This window comes from Bombus vancouverensis, chromosome 11 (assembly GCF_051014615.1).
Source record: "Bombus vancouverensis nearcticus chromosome 11, iyBomVanc1_principal, whole genome shotgun sequence".
Lineage (NCBI taxonomy): Eukaryota > Metazoa > Arthropoda > Insecta > Hymenoptera > Apidae > Bombus > Bombus vancouverensis.
The window spans coordinates 4,791,178-4,815,671 of record NC_134921.1 but is presented as its reverse complement, the minus strand read 5'-3'; the positions used below and the strand labels follow the sequence as shown (position 1 = coordinate 4,815,671).

The following is a 24,494-nucleotide window of genomic DNA, read 5'->3' as shown; positions in this document are numbered from 1 at the left end:
TTTATGTCAACCTTAGGCACGAGTAATACGATTCTATTAAAATGATTATAAAACCGGCGTCATTAACGCGGGAATTTATGAATATTTTAAACCGAGGCAAGACGATAAGACGATCGCTTCTTTTCTTCTTTTTCCTTCTTTTTTTCAAGTTCATCCTCCTCCACCGTTCTGTGTATTAAACTTTAATTTCCAGTTATCGCGCATGAAAATCGTTACGGTGAATGATGTTACTAGGTGGTAATATATAGGGTGTTGAAAAATCGTGCCACATTTATAGTATGATTCTAAACATCAAGCGATAAAGAAAATTTATGTACAAAAGTGTTGTTTGAAAATTACTTTTCAAATCGTAAACAATTCAATTTTCACATATTTGTGATTCTTCGTTTCGTGAACTGTTTAAATACTTCCATGTCATTATACATACATTGTACAATGGGTTATGAAAGAATCAGAACATTCCTAGCAATTTTTTATATATACATTTATATTATACAAACCATTTTGAAATTTCACTATATCGAGACAAGACTATCATAACTCTAATGGAACGGATTTCAAAATATATATAGAAGTTACATACAATATTTATTGGATGTATACATTTTGCAAGGATCGTCAAAGTATTTGAACAATCAATTATTCACTGCATTAATAAGCCACAAATTTAGCGAAACCAACTGGCACTAATTGTATGTTTATGCTGTATATTAGTTATTCATCAAGTGTATATCTGTAATAAATGTCTTGTACTCTCTATATACATTTCTAGATTGGTTACAAATTTTACGAATATAATCATGTGTTTCATTACAATACTAAAGAAATTTCAAAACTTTTCTTGTAATGCACGTAATATATTCATAAAAGGATTCTGTGCCAAGCGTTCGGGTACTTTTTGTATAGGAAACGATACGTAGAATGAAAGAAAGAGAAAGACGAGAAGTAGAGGGGCATCGTTACCGGTAACGACTCCTCCGTAGGTAATGTTTCCCCGAGTCCCTTCGAAAAGCTTAATTACGGCGAGTCAGCGAAATAATTCGAAATAGGAGTAAACGTTTGTGCCCGGTGGTATTTGCATTTAATGGATATTAAAATGAATGACCATCGCTCATTACGAATGCCGCGGGGTGTTCGTGGTGAAATCGTGGGGTAATGAAGTCGCCGGGGCGAATCTTACTTGTAAATGGATCCTTCATTATATCCAGATATCGTTTCCGAGGAAATGCGTTCTAACGACTATTCGGACACGCCGCGTTCGAGAAATTGTAAGAAATCCCCGAGACCTCGCGATAATGCACCGGACTGTATCTTTCCTTCTCTTGGCTGCGTGTAATTACGTCCTGCATAAATTCCGGCGAAACGCTGTTTGCTCGTCTGATTGGGCAGAATCAAAACGAAGTTTCGGCGGAACTTGCTGCTCCTAGCCAGAGGAAACTTTTAAATAACGTGGTTTTCACGGTTTTAAGTGGATGCGATTATTTTAAATGATTCAGGAGACGAAACGGGTATGAAGAATTATTCAATCATGTAACGTTACGTTGTCAAATTAAACGGGAAAACCACTATCGTAGTCTGTATGCGATATTTTCTAAAATTGTGTTACTTTTTTTATTTCATAAATGTAATTGAAGACTTTACGGTCCTATTTTGAAGTGGATTTGATGTTTTAATCTATCCAGTTTTTGAAATTTTTGACATAAAGTGACTGCAGAAAGTATTTGCACGTTACTGTCTAAAGAAGCATTTTCTTATCAAGTTTTACATTTCACGTATACCATGAAATTTTTGTAGCTATACTAATAAATGATATGAATAAATGCTATAATAAATACAATACTATGCAAATAGTTTCTGTAGCCACGGTGTACGATATACTTCTTTGTATAGAAACTGCATTTGATCAATAATTAACAATCAAAGATACTGTTTACGACAAACGAAACCTTAATCAGTCAACAAGATTACAAATTCTACCACCTTAAGATTAATCTCACTCACTCTAATCATATAATCCTGTCGAATATCGCACACCAATTATCCCTAAAACAACGTGCAACAACTATTGATAGCGTCCGGTATATATACCATCTAGCTAAGAACGAGCCAACTATCCGGTACACGCGAGCGCCCTGTAATCAGCTCATCGGCAACGTTCAGAATATTCTTCGCAACAGACATCTTAATGCTCGCCAGTCGTAAACAGCGCGGACGTGACGTAAATCTATTCGCAGCGTGGTTGTTTGGCTCTCGGTCTTTGCCGGTTAAGAGGGGGCGGTCGGTTGAAGGCGAGTACAGCACGGTGTGAGCGAGGATGAAAGAGGAGCATGAGCTCGAGGAACACAAGAGAGGGCAAGAGAGAGTAAGATAGAAAAGCTGGCTGAGAAGGTGGTCGTGATGAGTGTGGTAGTGGTAGCTACGTTGGTAGGGGTGGTTGGGCGAGAGAATCGGAGGTGGGTCGACCGATGTATGAATATACATGACCTTACCATCAGCCCTTACACCGCAACGGGGCTCTGCTTACATTATTGTATATCTAATTCCGTGGATGGTTCTCAAAATTCGGTGTTTGTCGCGGCCAGGCCAGCGTCGCGACGCTTAACGTTGAAACGGCCACGTGGCCCGTTGAGAATCACTGCTGGCTCACGACATTATGCAGGCAGTCTACATATTATACATTCGGACTGGGATTCAATTAAGTTTGGTTAGACCACCCTCTACCCCCACACCGTCGCCCTTCCGCACCCCATGGTCCACCCAACCACCCACGACCTCCTCTTTCAACTTCGTGTTTCCCTCTTCTGCTTCCTTTCTCTCTCTTCTCCACCCTCTCTTACTCATTCACCCATCTTCTTCACCCACCCTCTTTGTCCAACCCATACCTTTTTCGTCGACGACGACGCGCCAGCGTAGAGGTGTTCTAAATCGTGTCTCGTTGAGACGATTCGTTCCGCGGTTTTCGTAACCGTTCCGGCCTCGTCTCGTTTGAATTATTGTGGTCTGCCGCCGCTCGATAGGCCTACCAGGTTTCAAGGGGAAATCGTGGCCTCGGCGGACCTCGTTTCGCCAACCGGGATACCGAATGTGGCAGCCGCGATTTGATCGGTCCGCTGAATTTTTGAAATCCACCCTCGGGATGCGGCGATTGAAACCGGTGAACCGCGGGGAATTAAAGTTGTATCGATCTTTATGGGATCGGTGATGTAATCGTTCTCGGTTTCCGCTATAATTGTACCCTGGGTAGATTGGCTAAAAGTTTATAATGAATCACTCGAATATAAGAACGTAAAATTTCATGGATAATAAAAGTAGGAGTGCGAGTAGTTTTTATAAGTGAAAGTAGAATCGTCGGAGTAATACTTCTCAGCATATGTTCAAATATGGTTCGCACAGTCAGTTGTAGGATCTGAACGATACTCGACAATGGCTGAAATAATAATCGTCGAACAGCTGGTGGAAGGTTCGATGTCACGGCCGCCATGGATCCCCGTAACATGGACAAGCATGTTTGACATTCGGTGGACGTAACGAGCCACGGCAATGAGGTTAATTGAAATACGTCAAGTATGAGTTCGTGCTAGGGGATATTTGACCGAGCATGATAGTTAACCATCGTGTGTGTTAATAGCTTCAAAGATATTCTAGAAGACACGCCACACATATAGCAAATATCTTTTTGAATTTAAGAATAAATTAATCCTCAACTGATAAGGTGTAAGTGAGATCGTTGATAAGAAAGCAAGAAATGAACAATTAATCAGCAAAGACTAATCTTACATCGTACAGACATCAAAGGTAACTACATAGTGAGAAGTACAACACTCTGTCATGAGAATGAAAAATGTATTTCTATCGGTTATTTAATTTTCACTGCACCAGTTAAGGGTTGAACGATTTACTTCCACTACTTCAAATACAAAAATAAAAATATTAGTTCAATTCCACTAAAAATTTCCTAAATAGACGTTCTTTAAAAAAACAATTTTCCAGAGAAAAGATCTCTTAATCGCGCCCACTCTATTTTCGACGCGCGGCAAGGATTCCCTTTGTTCTCTTTTTTTTTAATTATCTCGCTTGCCGAGACAGCTACGTTTACTTTATCAATATTTCCCGGGGACCGAAAAAAAATCCTTGGCGTTCGCGCGGAGGCACAACCCTTCCCGTCGTTTACTCGTGCGGTACAGCTGGATAGGTAATTAGTGAGGGCCACGTGGTGCAGCTACGATATAAACGCGCGTCACGCGGCAGTGTTGGTTGATGCGTGAGTGCGTGTATCGACGAGGGTGCGGATGGAACGTGGAACGGCAGAGGGGAAGGGGTAGTCCAAGGGTCGCGACGAAACGGGCGACGAAAAGGTATAAGGGTGACGAGCAGCGGGACGAAGAACGCAAGAACATGGGAACGAGGAGGAAAAGGGGGAAGAAGAGAAGATACGATCGAGACGACTGAGGGAGACGACGATAGAGAGCAGACTGCACAAGGGGCTATAGGGGGTGGAGGACGTTGCAATAATGACAGAAAATTGCGCGCTTCCAGGTTCCGCGGCACCGACACTTAATTCAATTCAATTGCGATACAGTTCAATAATTCGATTAATTAAAAAATATCACAGGGTCGCTCAGTCAGTTTCCGTTCGCGTCGTACGTGGCCCCCGTAGATTGATTTCTCTTTATCGTCCCCTAGTCCGTTTCTCGCGAGACACACTATCGCCATACGATCTGTCACCCTCATTCTCTTGCCGTTCCCCTTGCGACACGAACATAAGCTCCGATCGACTCGACCACCGCGGTAACGGTACACGGTGTGTAGCTTGAGAGCCGCTGACTAAAAGGCGTCTCTCATCATCGTCTCTCTTACTGCCCATGTATATCGACGAGGGCTAATAGCTGAAACGTACCACTCGATGCTCCCGCATCATCTGTGATTACTTGATTATGAGTATCGAGCGAGTGTTTTCTGGAACTACCAGTCATAGCAGAAAAACTCTCGCAAACGTCCACAACAGCGAGCACTTGCCGGGCTTATATTGGCTACCTTTGAATGCAGTCTCATCCTTCCAGCTTCTGCCAATCTCTCTTCTACGTTTTCGCTACCTTTTGCCTTCCACCTATGTGCACGCCATCGTCCCGGACTCTCTTCCTCTCACTCGTTTTCTATGTCCCACACTCTCGTCATGCTGCAGGGATGCGAGATGCACTTGACTTTTAAAAACCCTATTAACTGACGGTAATAGAGAAGTCGTGCTTTCACAGACTGTTTCGCAGTCAGGGGAACGAGGACAGGGAGAAAAACTGGAGTTTCTGTTCCCGGCCGTTCTTTCGTTACGACCAAGGGTTCTTTCTTTTCTCTGTCTTTCAATGTCCTTCGTTTTCTTTCCATTGTTCTCCACTCCTTTGGAAATATGTACCCTCGAGAATTTCTCATCATCTTCGACTGTTTGCGTTTTTGGGATATTTCGGAATAGTAAAAGTTTTCGTGGAAATTGCTTTGGGAATGACACCTGTTTTCAATTTGCCAAAAAAAAAGAAAAAAAACAAAAATAAGCTCAGGAAATAATGTGTAAGGTCCGTATTCGCTTAAATGAAAAATTGTGCAAGTGTCTTTATTTTATGAATACAAATAGTAATGAATTTTATGTTTAAAAAAAGCTTACAAACTTAATTACAGTTTCTCCAAATTAAAAATTGTATCGCTTATGTTACCTTTTCTCTGAGCCGTTCATTCAATATTTAATTAATTTGACTGACTTTAATTCAATTAACTGAGCATTTTTTCAAATTCGATTTAAGAAACTAAAAATAATTTCTAAGCTTATGCTATTTCCAAAACTATGCTCATTTCAAATCTTATTTTTATGTTACTTTCCTAGCTAATATTCATTTTTTAAAAAGAATTGAAGGGATAAAAGTAGAAAATTTCGCGCGACAAGGGTGACTTTCTTTCAAACGGATCCCGTGATAAGTCAAAAGGAGTTTTCGCGTTTGCGGCCCATTGAAAAATGGCTTACAGCGGGTACTGTGCTCTCCAGGAGCATTTCGGGATATTATAATCCCGTGGAGGTGTCATAATCATAATAACAACGCGTTAATTAAACCCGCTGATTTATGTGCCTTTCATATTGTAATTGCCCGCCGAACTCCAGTCGGGCCACGTAAAAGCGAACGGAGAACCCCGATCTCGGACGACCTCGGACGATCTCTCGCTGTACGATTCTGAGATAATGCGAACGAATTAATAAATTAAGAGACAATTAATATCAACCATATACATTCATCATCTCTTGACATAATCCACCTATCGTGCTTTCCTATTTAATCACAAAATATCATAGAATATCACGTAATGCGAATGATTCATTCGATCTAAGCTCAAAATAGATATTAAATTAAAATGTTAGATCCTAGTTTGATCAATTTTTAACTTCAATACGTTGTCCAACAATGCCACGTTAAAACTGTCCGTTCGTTTGATTTTAAGATTAAATATGTTTTTAATATTCTTTTGAACACTTTGGACTGATACTGATTCAGTTAATTTAATGGGACGATCAAACTAATATTTATTGCGTGTTATGATACACTGTAAGTTTATTACCCATTTTCGAAGGATTGTACTTTCGAATCTATCATTTTGTTCCCTTTTTTATTTCACATAAAAATTACAGAAGAGAAATGTGAGAAGAATAATTTTGTTGGTTTTCTGTTCAAATATTCGTAAGTCCGTGTTGTTAGAATTTTCGTCAAAATTTCTTGGAGGGATCGTTTTGAAAGAACGACCCTCGCGAGTTTTCCACGCATTAGCCGGCTTCGAGTACGAAATCGGCGTGCGACGAGGCTGTAGATGGCGACGTAACTCGACGCTGCGTCCAACAACGAAGAGGGAACTCTTCTCGCGAGTCGCGAATACAATTCATTATGACTTAACGGTAGCAAGAAGGCGTATATTGTCGGCGTGGGCGACGAGCAAATCGCTTATTTACACCGTGAACGGTGTAATACGCTCGCCGGAGGCCATATTTAGTTTACCAGCCCGCGGGTATAATGTCTTTTTAGGTACGTTAATTAACAGTATTCATTTTGCACAAAGGTTTCTAATTACGTACTGTACGGAGCCATAGACTTAGTACCGCCTCCGCCACGGAAATGTTATGTCCCAGTTCTTGCACCAAGCCTCCCTCCTCTCTATCGTTCCTCTTAGGGGTTGTGACGGTCGAGTAAAGAGAGAAGGAGAGGAACGTAGAGGGCGAAGATGGTGGCGAAAGCAAAGACGGTCGAAATGCGGAATTAAGACACGAGATCTGCCACGTCAGCGGCCTTGATGACATCGAGTAGCCGGGGATCAGACGAAGGAACAGGAAAGATCGAGAGGGATTCGCGCATGGGAAGAGAATCAGAAACGGTCGAGCGTGGCGTGTCGGGTCAATACTTGTCCGGCCGCCACAGTTAGCAGTCGCATTAATTAATTATAATTAAGTTTTAGTTGACGCGACTGTGGAGCGGAGCGCGGGGGTAAGCAAGGCAGGTAGCTACGCGACTCGCATTTTGAGCATTACCGATATTATGCAGATTTCAATCCCCACCGCCCGTGTTACCACCCCTTGTCGTCGTCTTTACGACGTAGTTGCTGGTACAGTAGTCTTTCTCCCTTTCCTAGAAACCCCTCCATGAGCGTTTCCTCGCCCACTCTCCTTGGTCTCTTGTTCCCTCCATCATCCTCCAGGACACGCTTACTCCTCGTGCCACTTGCCAAGCGAGTCAGAGAATGAATTATTTACTTATTTACGGTACGTAAACGGAATCTCTGTAGTACCTCGTTCCCCGTCTATAGTGGAGGAGGAATTAAGACGGCGAGGCTGGCCCTCCCAGCCAAGGAAATTGGCTCAAGAGGGTGACAACCGCTGGACATAGTCGGTTTTAGAGAGAGAGAGAGAGAGAGAGAGAGAGAGAGAGACAGACAGAGACAGAGATTGAGAGAACTCTGGCGGATTGTCGAAAGTGAGTCAGACAAGTTGCTGATGGAGATTCCGTTTTATTGTTTGACTGAATAATTATAGCCTACCATGTGTTATTTATAACATAATATTTCGTAATGTTTGTTAGATTCAGTGTTTTACGCGTGACACTTGAAATAAATAAAAAATCCACATTCGTCTATCTCAATTTGAGCGACGAAATTTCACTATTGTACTATCGCACTAATAATTTCACTATTGTACTATCGTATTAATAAATGTATTTATAGCAATCCAAATTTTGTGTATATATCTTCCTATATCTATTCAGAAGTTTCTTTGAAGATTTTCGTTTCTTCTCTTCTATGTTAATCCGTATATTCAAAAAGAGAAGAAGATATTTAAAATAATTATGTTAGATGAAATATTCAGCGATATCTTACATTTTGTTACTATTTCAACAGCGGCTTCATAAATATTAAACAAAAATACACTTAAATATATATACAAGCAATAAAACCATAAATGAAAAATTGCCAGACAACGAAAATTTATAATGAAATTCGCAATTGTAAATGAAAGAATAAATGAAGGAAACAATGTCGTCACATAGTAATAAAAGGTTTACAAAGATGTCTGAATTATTCCTCAATCTATTCCCTCATTTCGTCTTATTTACTCTTCGGCAAGCACGCGACAGCCGTGGCAGAAGCTGTCGCGTCACTCGGCAAGCAAGTCATAGAATTAATTACTTATGTACGGTGGATAAACGGGAGCACACGCGAGTTCCTGCGCACACTAGGGGATTCGAGCTTCCCAAAACAGCTCCTAACTCTCGTCGCTACCTGAGCAGATAAAATATCGCAAAATTTGTATCACATCGATTTGACTTTGTTCATTCATATAATATTGTTCTGTTCGTACATTCCATAGTTTGATTCTTAAAACTATGTTTTTTTCGTCACTTGCGGCACAATTCTGTTCTTCTAAAAATACCCCAGGTTCGTGAAATAATATGGAAAAATGGTTACAAGTACGCATCATTTTTCGTTTCAACGGCGTAGTAAACATTTTCTTAGAGCGTTAGAAATCTTTTTAAGTTATTAGAATGAGAGTAAGAATGAAATTAAATAAATATAAATTCAAGGATGGCAACAGAGTTAAAATTGTAGCAGGTATGTAATGTACGTGCGTAATTCAGCGACACGTGCACTTCTGTTCGTATCTTGTTGCGTTTCCAATGATAAATTTACGAGGGTGCACATTTTCTTCGTTTTTCTTTCATTATCTACAATTATGGTAACTGCTTGTGTGGGTTGTTATAGATTGCTACAGGTTGCTGCATAATTTGTAGTATTTGAAATAATTGAGGAGCTTCTATACTAAATTTGTAGAAAATAAAGCATTTTCAGAGAAATCTCTTTGGTGATTGAAACTAACTACATTTGGTTACGAAGGTTTACTTGTTTTTCCCTTAATCCTGAAGGTCTACTGGTTCTCAACTCTGGTAAATAGCACACAAGCTTGCCTAAGTAGTTCTTGCGTGGGTGGAAATAATTCATTTCAGAACATTTTGAATATCAATGCGATATCTTTTTCTGGCGTGTTGTCATCATTTCTTAAACATTCAAATATAGATCTAAGAAAATAACCTGTTTTATAAAAACTTTCTTATTACACGAGAAGGCCAAGAAAATTTTCCTATCCAAACGAACAAAAATATGTTCATAGCTAAGGTTTAGTACTTTAACTAAGAAATCTAACAACAATACCACTCGGCATAATATACAAAGAGATATATCTAAGACCAAAACACTCACACTGAACAACGCAGCGGTAAAGAACTTTCTATCGAACGCGTTTCCATCTTCATCGAATCCTGGCACAGCGAAAGAGGGGTGAAACGCGGCGCAGAGGGTAGTCGCCAGCTCGGCAGCGAGCGCACGTCGTCGTAAGAAGCTGTTAATCTTCGGTAATAAACTGTATTTTCATTATAATACGGCATGAATATGCAACGGCGATAATGGCCTTAATATCCCGGCATGCATCTTCCTGTGCTTTACGAGCTGAGCCTCCTCTGCCGGAATTTGAGGCGTACTCACAGTGGATTTTGCGACGACGTTACTGCCGACGGTTGCCTGCCACCGTGTTGCCCTCCAGCAGCTCCTCTCTTCTCCGCCTTACCTTCAGCAGAATGGATTCGCGGCTTCTCGTCGCGCGATATTCGACTTCGCAAACGAATCATAAGCGTTTCCCTGTGGTTATCCAAACGTACCCAGCTACGACCTAACGATCCCGGTTATTTGGACGCAACCGCCGCACAATGCTGTTATAATTTTCAGTCACCATGTCGGTTTCGTTCCGAAACGAGATGAGTTGATGAAGCTACGCTCGGGAATTGTTTCGTAGGGCAGTAAAGAAACACTCCTACCAGCTTATTTTAGCAACCCGTCGTCGATGAAACGATATCTCAGGGTGAAATGTATTTAGTGTTTTAGCGTATAGATGTTTTCGGAATTTTCTTGCTCGCTTCGGTGTGAACAAGAATATTTGGAAACTTTTTCATTTGTTACCTTTTCGATGTTTTCTATATATACAGCATTGTTTGTATTTTTAATGATATTGATGATATCAAATCTAAATACACGTGTCCTTATACAACCATAAAATCCTATATTCCCCAAACTTGTAGATAATTGAGAAAGCGTGCGAAGCTTTATCTACGATCACCAACTGGAATGGAGATCTTTGCACGAAAATACAAAAAATTGCAGCGTACTGTTTCAATCGTTTTCTTCTACGATTCAGTTAAAGCACATAACATTCCGAGACCGTGATCCTAGATTTCAAGCTCCTGAAGAAAGCCAGACTTCCCTCATGGTGCTTCGTACAAATGAGAGACGAGCGTTCGATCGGGAATTCGTGCTTGTAATGGGTGCGATACATTCAGCATCGCCGTTAATGCGGGGCAACTTAATGTAAGCAGCGAGCGAAGGAATAATAGTGGCCTAGCCTACGGACATTCATTTATCTTAGTTTATTGCCAACTGCGAGGAAACAAACACCGTTGGAATACGCAACGACGCGCCATTAACCTCCCAGTTGCTTTGCCCGGCTGAGCTTAACGGTTCGTCCCATACTTTTATTCCGACTGATTCTCTTTCTTCTTAATAATGGCTCGATGATACATCGTCATTTGTAGCTGCTTTCCTAATTGGTCTTCTATCGACGCGACTCTAACTTCGATTTTGCGCAGCGTTCAACCCTTCTACGTAGTACTTTGGGTCGGTTTCGATCCAGTTAAACAGCATTTGTTAAGTTTGAAGCAAATGCAAAAACAATAGTTGTTAATATGCTTAATTTCTAATTTCAATTTCATTCTAAGATTGTTAATAAAATAAAATATCCTTAACCATTCCATCTACCGAAACGAAATCGAGATTAGCAGCTTTTCTTGGAGATCTCTATTTTTATTAGAAATATAGTATATAAAAATGACATTGAAAATTAATACTAGAACTACTGATACTATAATAATAATAATAATAATAAATATAAGGAATGCAAGGAAAATGATGATTTCTTTGCCAAAGAATGCTGTATGATCTGAATGGTGAAAGTTTATGTACTCTGTCTATATGATGCTATGTGAGGTTTGTCAACAAGTGAAGTTATGTGTAATGAAAGTTATCATGCTCATGAAGCAAATCATTTTGTAAATTTAAGAAACATTAAATGATATAAAAAAATAGCCGATCTGCAGATAAGGAAACTATTCTTTATTCCGGGACACTTACAAAATTTACTAGTATTTTTATAAAATGGATTACGAACTTCTATTTCAAATTCTATCATATTCTCTCGATATAATTACAGTTTTCCACTTTTATTCCGCTGTGAATGTAAGATTAGCTCGAACTATACGCAAAAGAGGCGCCGTTAAATTTCGTCGATATTTTTGCAAGATGATAGCAACGTTTCAGCGAAATACCAATTCCAGGGAAATCCTTTTCGCTATAATTAACTTCCGTAACAATTTTCATAGCCTTTTTGTTTTTCTATTTCATCGAACATTCGCTGTCCATACATTTTGATTACATTCGAAAAAAAAAACCATTCGCAATCGGGTCTGCTCCGTTCAGAAAGAGAGAGAGAGACGGACCGACAGACAGACAGAAAGAGAGGTGTGTGTGTGTGTGTGTGTGTGTGTGTGTGTGTGAGAGTGAGTAAGAGAGAGAGAGAGAGAGAGAGGGAGGGAGGGAGGGAGCAAAGCATCGAACAAGCGACCCAAACAACCGATTCTCTAAATCACGAAAAGCTAGCATAACAAAAGATCGAACGAAGGGTGAAAGAGGCATGTGGAGGATGGTTGGGCGGCCGGTGAAGGGCGGTCGAGGGCGCGCGACACAGGATTCGAGAGACGAAATCGAACAGCGATCGGTCGAGGCGGCGGGGTAATTAGCGTCCATCGCTGTTTCGCATCGGGCGCGTTGTACTCCGGCGAAACAAATTAGACCGTGGCGCGTCGCACGAGCGAATAAATTTAGGGAATGTTTCGGCTTTGGAACAACGAACAGAGACGGTCACAGAGACCTGTGCACTGGAGGAACGAGAGAACGAAAATGAACGAGAAAAGGAACGAATAAACGAAAGCATGGCAAGTAGAATAAAACAGAAAAAAAATAAGAGAAGAAAAAGTAGGAAAAAAAGCAGAGAAGAAACAGAAAAATATAAAAAGAACACGAGGAGGTAGAGGGAAAAGAAAAATCCGGTAGGAGAAAATGTTTCTGGCACAGGATATAATGGACGCATTGCACACGAATATAATGAGATTTTACAGTGCAATTCACATAAAGCATTGGAAACAACAAAAGCTTTAGGGGCTGAAGGGGGCGAACGGGGTTGGTGGGGGTTGAGGGTGTAGCGCGATAAAAATGCCTGCGCCTAAACACATTATTTCTACCGTATCCCGCGCTTTTGCTCTCTCTACCCCGTATTACCAACCCCCTTTTCATCCCTTTCCCTGATATACCGCGATCTCTGAATGCAGACTGTTACCCTTTACCACCACCACCACCACCACCACCACCTCGAGGCCACTTGTTCGCCCTCTTTTTATTTTTTCCCTCTTTCATTCTCTTTTTTTTTTTATATGTCTCTTACTAACTGAGGTTGGTTTCGAATGTGTCATACAGACAAGCACGTGGAATCGGAGTTATCCCGCAGGATACGCGTAAAACGTGTCTCATTAACGGTGCTTGGGCACTCGTCACTTTCTTTGACGATGCCGATTACCTCTCGAAAACGCAGCGGTTACTCTTCGCGGAACACAAACAGCGGTGGCCCGATGTGGTCGGGGCACATTTTTGATGATGGGAACAGGGATTTAAATGCTGATAATTACGCTCGTATATATCGCGCGGGGTAGGAAAAACGTCGGGACGGGAGGATCAAAGAGAGATACGCGACCCAGCCGCGCCTCGCGATCGGATACGTTTTTCGCGTTTCGAGCAATCTCAATTAACTCGGTGAAAATAAAAAAAAAAAAAAAAATGCATGTATATAGATGTACGGGGGAGCCACTTTTATTCGACTGTCCTCGATATACGTGTCAGACATTTCTCGAATGTTTCTGTTCCACGAACGTGATTTATGCACAGGCTCTATCTGTTTGGAAATTAAAACGTGAAAGCGTTCTGGATCGGCTGGCTACTACGAACATAAAGAGTTAAAGAAGTCATGTATAGCAATATATGGATATTATACGCGATATTTGTGAAGTGTAGAAAGAAATGGTAAGTTCTTTTTCATACTAATATTTACTGAAAATTTGCTAGCATGTGGTACGACCAATTGTTATATCAATGAAATTATATTATTCAACGATTTTACCTCTAGTTTTATTCATTTTCTCAATTGAACTAATCGGTTTCTCGATATGATGTTGGCCTACTAACGCAGAACTAAAATGGGTTAATGATATCATTCATTCATTATCTTCAAACTTCAAAATTTACTAAATGATCTAATATTACTATAAAATTATGTATAATTAATTGGTCAAAAATGAAGGAACCAATATAAAAGAAATAGAAGATAGGATCTGAATTTTGGGTGAATCACGACGCCCGGATAGATCCGTCGGACAAACAAGTGCCTAACTCTATTCACCTGTTTTTTTTTCACCGAACCATTTCCGGACCTTCGACTCTGAATACCCTTTGAACGCTGTCCAATAGGGAATGGGACGGTTGAAAGCGAGCGGACAGCTACAGGGACCACGACAGATAGAGGGACCGCGACAGACAGAGAGACACGAGTGCAAGAGAAACAGAATAGAGAGAGAAAGGTGGAAAGCAGCGAAAAAGGGAAGAGGAACGATCGCGGATAGTCGGTTGACGAACAGAGACAGAAGTAGCAGGTGTAGCAGAGGAAGATAAAAAAGATTGGAGGGTGCGTTTTGTCGCGTCGCCGATAAATTTTGAATGCACCCGCCGGCGGAATTAGTAGCCTGTTGGGTAATGATCAAAAAAATTATAAACAAAAGATTCCACGGATGGTGAGCCTTTTTCGTGGATCAACGAGGCAAGCGGAGAACGCTTGGCGAAAAGCTTTGACGGTGGCACACGGTTCCACACCCGACCCAGGCTCCCGTTGCTGCCCAAACCTACCGGGCACACTATATTTAAAAATCGGCGCGCTCTCCCGGAAACTTTCTCCACAAAGGGTAGGGGCCAACCGTTTACATCGAGTTTATTAAAATCGACTACTAGCGAAATATAAACCGTCAACCGGAACGTGGACGCGTTTGGGTTCCAACGGAGAATATCCCGGTTTCGTGTCCTTATCTAGCCGTCTCTGACTTCGATCGATATATCCATCATCGATATTGGTATTTAGAGTATTTAAAATTTGGATTTTTTATATATAGAATTTCAAATATTTGAATTTTAAATATGTGAAATTTTGAATATTTGAATACTTCGTATTGAATTCTTGAAGCTTTTAATATATAGGATATAATTGAACATTTGAAATATGAATTTTCAAAACATCTGGCTATTGCCTTTGAATACAGAAAAAAGCTGTAGACTTCGATTCGTTTCATCACTATTGCAATTTTTTCTATGTTAAAATATCTATCAATTGATCATCGTAAATTTCTATTTCAATCCATACAATCATAAAGCGATATAATCTACGTGATTGTTTCCACGACGACTATATCTCGATCACTAAAATCCACTAATTCGCGCGTGCATTGAAACGAAAAGGAAGAAAGTACAAAAACTCAAACATCTCGCGTAAATAATGTTCGATGATAGGAAGAAAGCGATATACGGGCAAGAGAAAACAAAAAGATACGTGAAAAAACAGACAAAAAAAGAAAAAATAAACCTATCGTATATCGACAAAAAGCACAGATACATAAGGTAGGCTTATCCGTAGCCTGCGTCAGCTTTCAAATGCGATTGATACGTACGGTGGATGATGCCGACGCCGGTCGTGCTCGTAAATCCGCCCACCAACGCTACAGACAGAGAGAGATTCATTATTTTTAATTAAACAAAACAATAATACGGTTATTAATTGATTAATTAAACATCACGTATGCATTACGTTGTTCCATCAACGGCCGCCGTCGGTTAATCCATCCCTTTTCGACCCCTTTCGGACGCTCGCCGTTTATTACGCCGACTTTTATGCCCGCGGACGGAGAGTTTTGCAGAAGCGACGCACGAAAGGGGTGGCACAGGGGCGGAAAGGGGATGCGTAGGTGGTGGTACAGGGTCGGCAAAAGGGGGAGTGAATCAGGACGGGCAGGGGCTGGAGGCGAGGGGAGAAAAAAAATTTCGTTCGCTCGCTATCATTGTGTTTGTCCGGTCGGCCGTGATCGCGACGCGGGTTTTATCAATACCACCGTTTTCGGCGGGATAATAGCCTGATTTTTTGCCCGCGTCGCCGCGTTCACCACTCCTCATCGATCGGTAAATTTAATGAAGTTGTATCAGTTATCGACCCGCTCCGGTTTTTCTTGCAATTTTAGTAATTAATTTCTCGATTTAGCGTTGACGTCAGTGGAACATGCGCAACCTTCCTGACCATGTCTCTGTTAAATTTAAGGGCAACCATCCCCCCTCCCATTCTACCATCCGTTTTACTAATAGCAATCCTAATAACAATTCCTTGTTACAATTTGTTTGTCTACGGTTTAGATTTGAACATTTCATTTTGATAGGATAGTAATTTATTGATGCTTTCAGTAAATTACTTGATTATTCTTCAAAAGAAAATTGATCAACGTTATAAATTGGAAAATAAAAAAAGGTGTATTTTTACAATTTGGAATTTATTACTGTTTGTCCCATCTTCTTGCGATAAATGAGTTTATGAAATAAAATCATTTATTACAAAAACTATAATTGATCAGTTTATCTTCTGAGAGATTCATAAGAGCCTTTCAGAAGCTATACTGATTAACTCCATGATTTGAATATCAGAGAACACATTCACTGATTAACTCGATATACTGAAAAGAGGAGAAACGAACTTATGAAAACAAGCAATGTCTTTGTTGGGATCAATTGAACATTAATTGTACACTTAGATAATGACATTGAAAAATTTACAAAAAAATTATGTATCAATACGTCTCCTAAGATATTCATACCGTAACCAGACTAACTTCATCAATAGCAATCTTACACTGTAGATATTAATTCCAGAATTTCATAAATTAACCCCTTCGCTGTAGAACCCACGTGTCGTATGTGCGCACGAAAGACTATAAGTTGTTCAGATTTATAATTGTCACGACGATACATGAATCGTTATATATTTTCTATTTTAAATATTCGATAAATAATTATATTCAAAATCTACAAGGAACAAATTTTTTTTAATTTTGTAACATAGTGATTATAGCACGCTACCGTTTTAATCTACAGTGACAAGATTACAATGACCAAGGAAGAAGCTGCACCCTCGCGAATGTTCCTTTGCTTTTCCTACTAAATCGCATTATAATCTCTAGAGTTGGCAGCTTAACGAACGAAATTCTTTTTCTAACGAAAAAGGAAAAAGAGGAGACGTACAAAGAAACGACGGGAAGTCAATGTAACAAAGTTAGTCGAGCCATTCAAGAATATATATCCAGCAACACACCGGTAACGCTCGCGGCGTGCATCTAATTAACGTCGATCGCGACGGGTCGCCGACGATGCCGGGGTTAAAAACAGTGGAAAAACGTCGTTTGCGCCTTAATATCATGGAAAACGATCACACGGCACAATGACGTTTGAGACTGTAACCAGCTCATAATGGCGGCAGCGGCTCGCCGTTGGCCGCGATAATAACATTAAGCTTTATTTAGGTGAAATTCAACTTTAAAACGTGACTCGCGGTAATTATGCGAGAGTGAAACAATGCCCGTTGGTGGCCTGGCCTCGCATGATATACGTCTGCGGGTTTTTGCAAGACAAAGGCGTTTTATATCGCGCGCATTCGCCGCCCGCAACTTGCACGCGGTTTTGTACCTTCGGCCGCGCGCGTCACAGGAAGTTTATGCACTTCACGCGCGCGCGCCCGCAACTCGCGCTACGTTTGAGAATTGCCATTACGAACAAAGCTCCTGCGTTGTTCTTTTTTAAATTACGGACTCTGTTCGGCCTGCTTTCGTTTCTAGGCCGGGATATTATGTTTAAGCGTTGAGATTTCGTGCGAGCTCCAGGTGTTCCAATTTATTGTTAATTCGCGGCTTGGATATTTTGAGAAGCATTTAGAAAATGGTTTATGGTATGTTAGAAATTTTGATTGTGTTGTAAATTATATTTAGACGTTATGATTTTATGTATTAAATCACTGTAATGTAAAAATTAATTCAATAGGAGTAGTTTGTTTAACCTGTTTTGTTTAATTCAACCACAAAATTTACACATTCGCAAAGGAAATTTATAAAATAATAATTCTCAAAGACGATATTTTTTATAGAAGAAAAGGTGTACCTTTCTGCATAGAGTAACAGTCCGTATGTGATTTATCAATACAAAAGATTTGTCTGGATTGTTGTTCTAGTGATTATGACGCAATACAATTGTATTTAAATCATAACATATTTTCGGTACAAGAACGAAACTTGTTTGAATTACACATAAAAAAATCCCTTTATCTTGCAATACCAATTTTACTGTGTATAAAGCCATCTTTATGAGATAGAATAAACCTCCACGTTTCACATTCTGCCATTATCCCGATTGTAATAAGGATAGTAACCAATGTATGCTTCATTAAGATTTAGAACCATTTAGAAGCAACAGACCTTTCTTTCCTAATTAGATTTTGAGTATTTAAATACAAAACAACGAGATGTGTACATAAACATCGACTAATCTCTGCTAAGAATCCGAAATATTTTTAATTTCATATGAAACGAATCTAATGTATTATCCTACAGCTCGTTCGCATTATTCGTGTCATAAAATTTAATCCCAACTTTACTTTGCGCGAATATAAACTTTTGTAGGAAATATAATAAAAAGAAAAGGAACGTGAATGTACATATTGTAAGCTGATAGAGTTAGTTAAAGTCCCTGGATTTCTCATTCTATCATTATTCCGATTATAATAAGCATAATACAAATGTATTTTATGCGACACGTTATTTGGGCAAGTTTAAAAAAACGTTCTATGAATAACGCGGGTTAAAAGTTCAGTTTAAGAATCTAGCAGCTGGCAGATACAATGGGGTTACCCGTTAAAAATCTGTCGGCAAAGGTGAGCAACAAAACGCGAAACAGAACGAATGCGTGATAGTTTTAAATATGTAGTATTAATTCTACGCGGAATTATTATACTTTATCGCGGAAAAGTAATGAGGGAACCGTGAAAAAGCGTAACGAGTCGAGGGAGAAAAAGTCGTGTGTTTACCAAATTATTGTCAAAAAAAAAAAGAAAAAAAATCGCTTTCTTTCACGCGGTGGCGGTCGCTTTGCTGTTTGACTTTTCTAATTATGAATTCGAGCGTTCTATTGGAACGCTTTCGCGGAAGGAGTCGCAAAGAACGTGTCAGAAATTACGTAACCCTCTTTTATATTTTTCCTCTTTCTTCCCTTCCTTTCCTCCCCCTTCCCACTCTCTTTTTTCTTCCTTTTAATTGAAAGCGTAGCAACGAATTTAATTACAACGATGTCCATACAAAGTTTTCTTTCAAGCTGACTGTGAGCCACGTTAATTAATTACAGAATATAAATGCAACTTCTCGCGTTTAGTTACTTACGAGAGACAAAAAATTAATACGACATAATTTCGATGAATTTCCCAAACCGAAAAGAAACGCGAAAGAGAGTCGAATCAAGAAACAAGGAAGTCCAATGAAGAAACGGAATGTGAAAGAAAATATATCGAAATTTGTAATTTTCTAATGGAGATTTACGCTAGTCTACGATTTAATTTCACTATTATCCCGATACTTTTACTTAAGCTGGAAAATACTGTAGAATCGGTGTATAACGCGAGCGGAACGGTGTACTTAGTCGGTGTTCAACAATCTCGCAATTACTGCTTGCAACGATAACACGTTTCAAAATAACAGCTTTTCACGCCGACCCTTCGACGAGCTAACAGTGTCGCTATTGTTAAGCAATATCCCTAATGCGGTGTCAATTCATAAATAGCCGCACACTAGCACGCGCTGTACGCACGGCTTGCTGGCCAATGCGACATTCCTGTAAATGACGACCATCGACGAGCCTGTATAACTGGACGTTACACGGCCAGCACATAAACGTTGCCTCCGCCAATCGGTGGACAGTAATTACGCGTTATGCGTTCGACAGCGATTCAACCCTTTGGTTGAAAAAGAAAATTTCGCGCCACGCGGTAACCACCAATGGATAACGGTAAAATCTTCCTCGCGTTCCCCGTGCATTATAGTTTTTCAAATAAAATGAATATCGAGATACTACTTTCCTATTAAATCGAAAATTACAATATGTATTGATAGAGCGTTGAACAAATGGAAGTGTAAAAAGAAAAAAAAGAAGAATGTCAAAATTATGGATTAACAGATGAAATGAAATGGAATTTATTTGTGAATGTTTTCTATATATGTATTTTAATATATTTGGTAAGTATTAAACGTAGTAATTTAAGCGAATACCGTTACAATTCTATCAGATTTATATTATAATTCTGTGTTTTTCATTTTGATTTTGTAGTCATTCTTCCACCATTAATCTCCACCCTATCAAATTTATAATTCCTATTCAGCTTATCCAATTCCATCTCATTCCCACATTATCTACCCTTATTTATCTTTATCTTACCCAATTCTCCTCTAACTTTCTTATCTACCATATAACAGTGCTCTCGTCCCCCTAACCAATAAATGACACCTTCAGAAACCAGCCCTAATATCTAAAAAATTCACTCCTAACAAATAGAGTCCTTTAAAATTTCGTAAAGCGAAAACACGCTTATTTACTTCTGCTAGGCCATGATCGCATGGACGACAAACTAATTTCCAGTCTCTCGAAACCCTAATGGCCCAGGGCGCGCTTAATTCGCTTGGCCGCGGAAAAAAGTTAGACACCGCCGTGTAGACGCGGACACGGCAAATTTGTTTATCGGCGTGCGAGCGTCGGGGGCATTAATACGCGGGGCGTCAGCGATAACCATTCTCAATATCCATAATTATTATCAGCGGCGGGAGCTGTTGGCAGCCCCAGAGCGAGCCACCACGTGACTCGTTCCCGTCGAAATAAAATGACAACGTTCATTTGCAAATGCACGAAAGTGCATTATTTTTATTGGGTTTGTTAGTAGCCGAATCGTCGGTGTACCAGCCGGCACGTGTATGTGTGTTGTCCAGTTTCGTTTTACGTATACAGGATACTATACACGTTAAAGTACGATGTATATGTGTCGCGGAGGGACGAGAGAAAGGGGGATGATCGGGTGCGTGCGAGCGCACGCGTCAGCTTCGTTCTACAAGCCGGCTAAAGGGAGTGTGACAGATTCGCTGGTGGAATACCGATGGATCGCCCGTTTTTTCGCTCTCCTTCATTTTCTTTCTCTCTTTTTTCTTTTCCTTCTTTTGTTTCTTTCTTCTTCCTCTATTTTTCCCCCCTATTTTTTAGTACATTCTCTGTTTCATTTTTCGTTAGCACGAAAGAGCAACGAAAAACTGCGTCGATGTTTGGCAACGATCCTAGAGCCGAACGAATCGACGTGTCACAGGAATTTATCTTAATTTATGGAACGGCCGGCGGCGGCTACCGGAAGAATCTTTTTGTTCGCCGATTAATTATTCCCGGCTAGTCGACGTCGATCCTCGCTGTACCAGAATTTTAATAACTTTGTGCCCTTTTTTCGGCCGCCGCGAAAGGGGCGGTTTCTTCGGCCGGATGACGCGAAATTGATTGGATCGCGGTCGAAACGACACTCTGAAGGACATGTATGATCGGCCACCAAGGCGTGTTAATCCGTTCTGTCCTGCAAATTTTTGCTTTTTCGCTTTCCTTCCGCCGTCAACGATTACAACCGTTGTACAAAGTTGATGAGATGTATGAATATTTTAAATACGCGTATACCATCGAGATTGCCGCGATATTTTACGCGTAAGCAATGAAACCTAGTTATTACCATAGAAAAGATAATGTAACTGGCAGTTGTAAAACAAGTGTAACCCAAATTACCTGTAATTAACAGTGAAATAGTGACTTTCTAATTATATACAATTTCTTTCCCTCAACTTTTAATTATGATACACCGGAATTCGGTCAGTATAACTCAACTTTCTATACTGATTTAATTACAACTAAGTGTTGCGCGATTATCAAGACGTTTTTGCGTTGCTCAGTCAACAAATATGTTATAGTCTCCCTTTAGCTTTCGGTGTAAAAATATGCATAATAATGTAGTTTTACTTAAAAGGTAACTTCACATGTTTCAAAATATCGCATATATATTTCAAAAGCGACACAATTTTCAATCATCGACACAACTTTTCGAAGAAAAATGAGAAATTATTTGGAAGCTTATAAAAAAATTCTTCGCTAAACACACAATAAGGACAAAAATAGACCGAAGAAAACAATGGACGAATATTATTTTTGTAATTTTTCATTCTTATCTCTTGAAATCCGTTTGATGATTTTGGTATTCAATACACGACTAGATTACTTTAAGTTGCGACATTTTTGAAATACATATACATTTTGAAAACCAAAAAAAATGGTAGATAGAAGATGTTAACTAAGAAAGACAGTATATCTATGAAACAGTATATCTATTCCTTTGATTGGTTCGTTTGAACCCAATCGAACAGTTGAATTACACCAAACAGCCAGCTGTATCAGCTCTAGTGTCAACAATCGCATGACAGCTAGCGGAAAAACAAACGCGCGCAACGAGTGTGTCTCTTTGTAACCAGCATTCCCATGGAAATCCGTTAATTGAACCAGTCTCGTTACAAGTTTTTCATAAAACAATCCCGCTAATCACGACGATATTTTCGCGAGCGTCGGTCGGTTCTCCAGGCGTAATTAAAAATTCGTACGACTGTTTGACTCGCCACAGGCTTTCGCGCGCAACCACCACGGCGCGACTGTAGGGTGTTAATAAACGAAGGGTGTCGTTGGAACGCGGCGAAAAAGCCACGAGTCGCTCCACCTGGACGCGTCTACGCACTGGTAGGCGCGTGCCGTGATTTCGAGAAATCCACCGGTTTTTGCGGATTATCCTCGCTGGATACTAGCGACTCTGTGGAAAAAGCCATGGCACGAGTGAGAAATCAACGAGAACGCACGCCGCTACTTTTCGCCTCGGCTATGCAAATCGCGGGACGCGTCGATTACGCTCAGTTTTGGCGCGCAAGCTCGCAAACCGACGTCGCGTAGCGTAGCGTCGTGTCGTGGCGTAAAAAAAAGAGAGATAAGCGGAAAAGGAAATAAAAGAGGTGGTTTGCCTGGCTGGCCTCTGAACAGCCACGTAACGCGGAGGAACATGATGGGGTGCACCAGGGTGGAAAAGGGGATCGGGGACGCGCAAAAAAAGTCGCGAATGTTGTAAAAATCCGGGACCGCCAATCGGGCGCATTGTGTCCAGCCGGCGAACAATACCGAGGGCGTTCGGGTGACTGGCGCATTTTCCTGCGAATTGGCCAGCATTGTTGGATTTTTCAAATTGTATTTCTAGCTTACGCAGCAACAAAAATTGCCTGTCGCCGCGTATGCCTTTGCGCGGCTTTGTCACCCTTCGATTTCGGATCGATCAGCCTGTCTTTGACTTTTCCCGTCTGTTGTGTAACTCGAGATGTAACTTTATAATCTTTACATTAGCGATAGATAATTGTGAAATTTGTGGAATAATTGTTTGTAGGACAGTACCTTCTATTTCGGAAAATTACATGACAAAATTTTGAACTTCGAAAACTTAGAGACTGTTCCGTTGTATTATTTGAATGTAATAAATACTGTACAATATGGAGAATACACGTACATTACACGAGCCATATGCGATAGGTATACTAATCTAAATGTACAAGGTAAACTCGTTTTCTCTAAATCTTCTACATTTATCACTTTGCCTATAGCGTACATTGTGTATACAGAAACAATTTTTAAATGTATTAAATTTGCCTAATTATATAGTGACGTTTATCGCATGCCATAAGTAATATCGCAGTATATACAGTAGCCTAGTATATTACTCACTAAGGTCAAGTAGGATTACATTATGAATTACAAATACTTTTAAATATTTTAAAAGCAATCTTCATAAACTACAAACAATTTTATAAAATCAAACCAATTAATCGAAACGAATAATCGTTAGAATTTCAGTAATCCCAACTAATTTCAAAAACAAAGTCAAACAGTCAGTTACGAGGAAACTAATCTCCAATAGTCTTCAAAAGAGCAGCGGACTAAAGAATCGAGTAAAAGAACGATCGTTCCCTGTTTACGAGAAGCAACGACTTCCACGGGATCGAAAGAAGCCCAACAAGAAATCCTACCGTCAAGCTCGCCACCCCCCAACGACAGTCAAACGCTACAACGACCGCAGCCCCGATACAAGCAGACGCGGTACAGCCGCTTGTCTGCACCGGGCATTCCTAGAACAGTAATCTTATTAAATTTACATATTAATCAACGGATTTTAATTATCCCCAACCCCTGGCGAGCAAGAGAGACAGCGAGATAGAGCGGGAGTCGGCGGCTTTGCCGAAGGAAAGGAGTGGAGGGCAGCGGTTGGAGAAGAGTGGTGGTAAAAGAGAGACGAACGCAAAGACAGAGAAGATGAAGGAGGAACGATAAGGGGTTGAACCGAATGAACAAAGATAGGCAAACTATCAGACAGAGATAGAATAAGTGAGAGTTGAAGGGAAACGGAGGTAACGTTGGAGATCGAGTTGAAAAGGGACGAAATATACAGTTTGATGGAGTGAGAGAAGGATATAGCGAAGTGAGATAGATGTATATATATATACAGGGGGAGAGGAAGAGAGACAGCTTCACCCTTGTGCGGCGGTAGCGGTAGCGGT

At 40.3% G+C, this 24,494-nt stretch overlaps 1 protein-coding gene across 3 annotated transcripts in view; it reads right to left on the bottom strand.

Moving 5' to 3' along the window:
* pdm3 (POU-domain protein pdm3) overlaps positions 1-24,494 on the bottom strand; it is a 212,218-nt gene that overhangs the window by 40,125 nt on the left and 147,599 nt on the right. For 2 of the 3 annotated variants that reach the window (XM_033342251.2, XM_033342253.2), the window contains exon 3: positions 15,435-15,482. The exons of the other annotated variant lie outside the window; for it this stretch is intronic. In XM_033342251.2, coding sequence (XP_033198142.2) covers positions 15,435-15,482 — 48 coding nt within the window. The remainder of the gene's footprint in view (positions 1-15,434; positions 15,483-24,494) is intronic. 3 annotated transcript variants of the gene reach the window in all.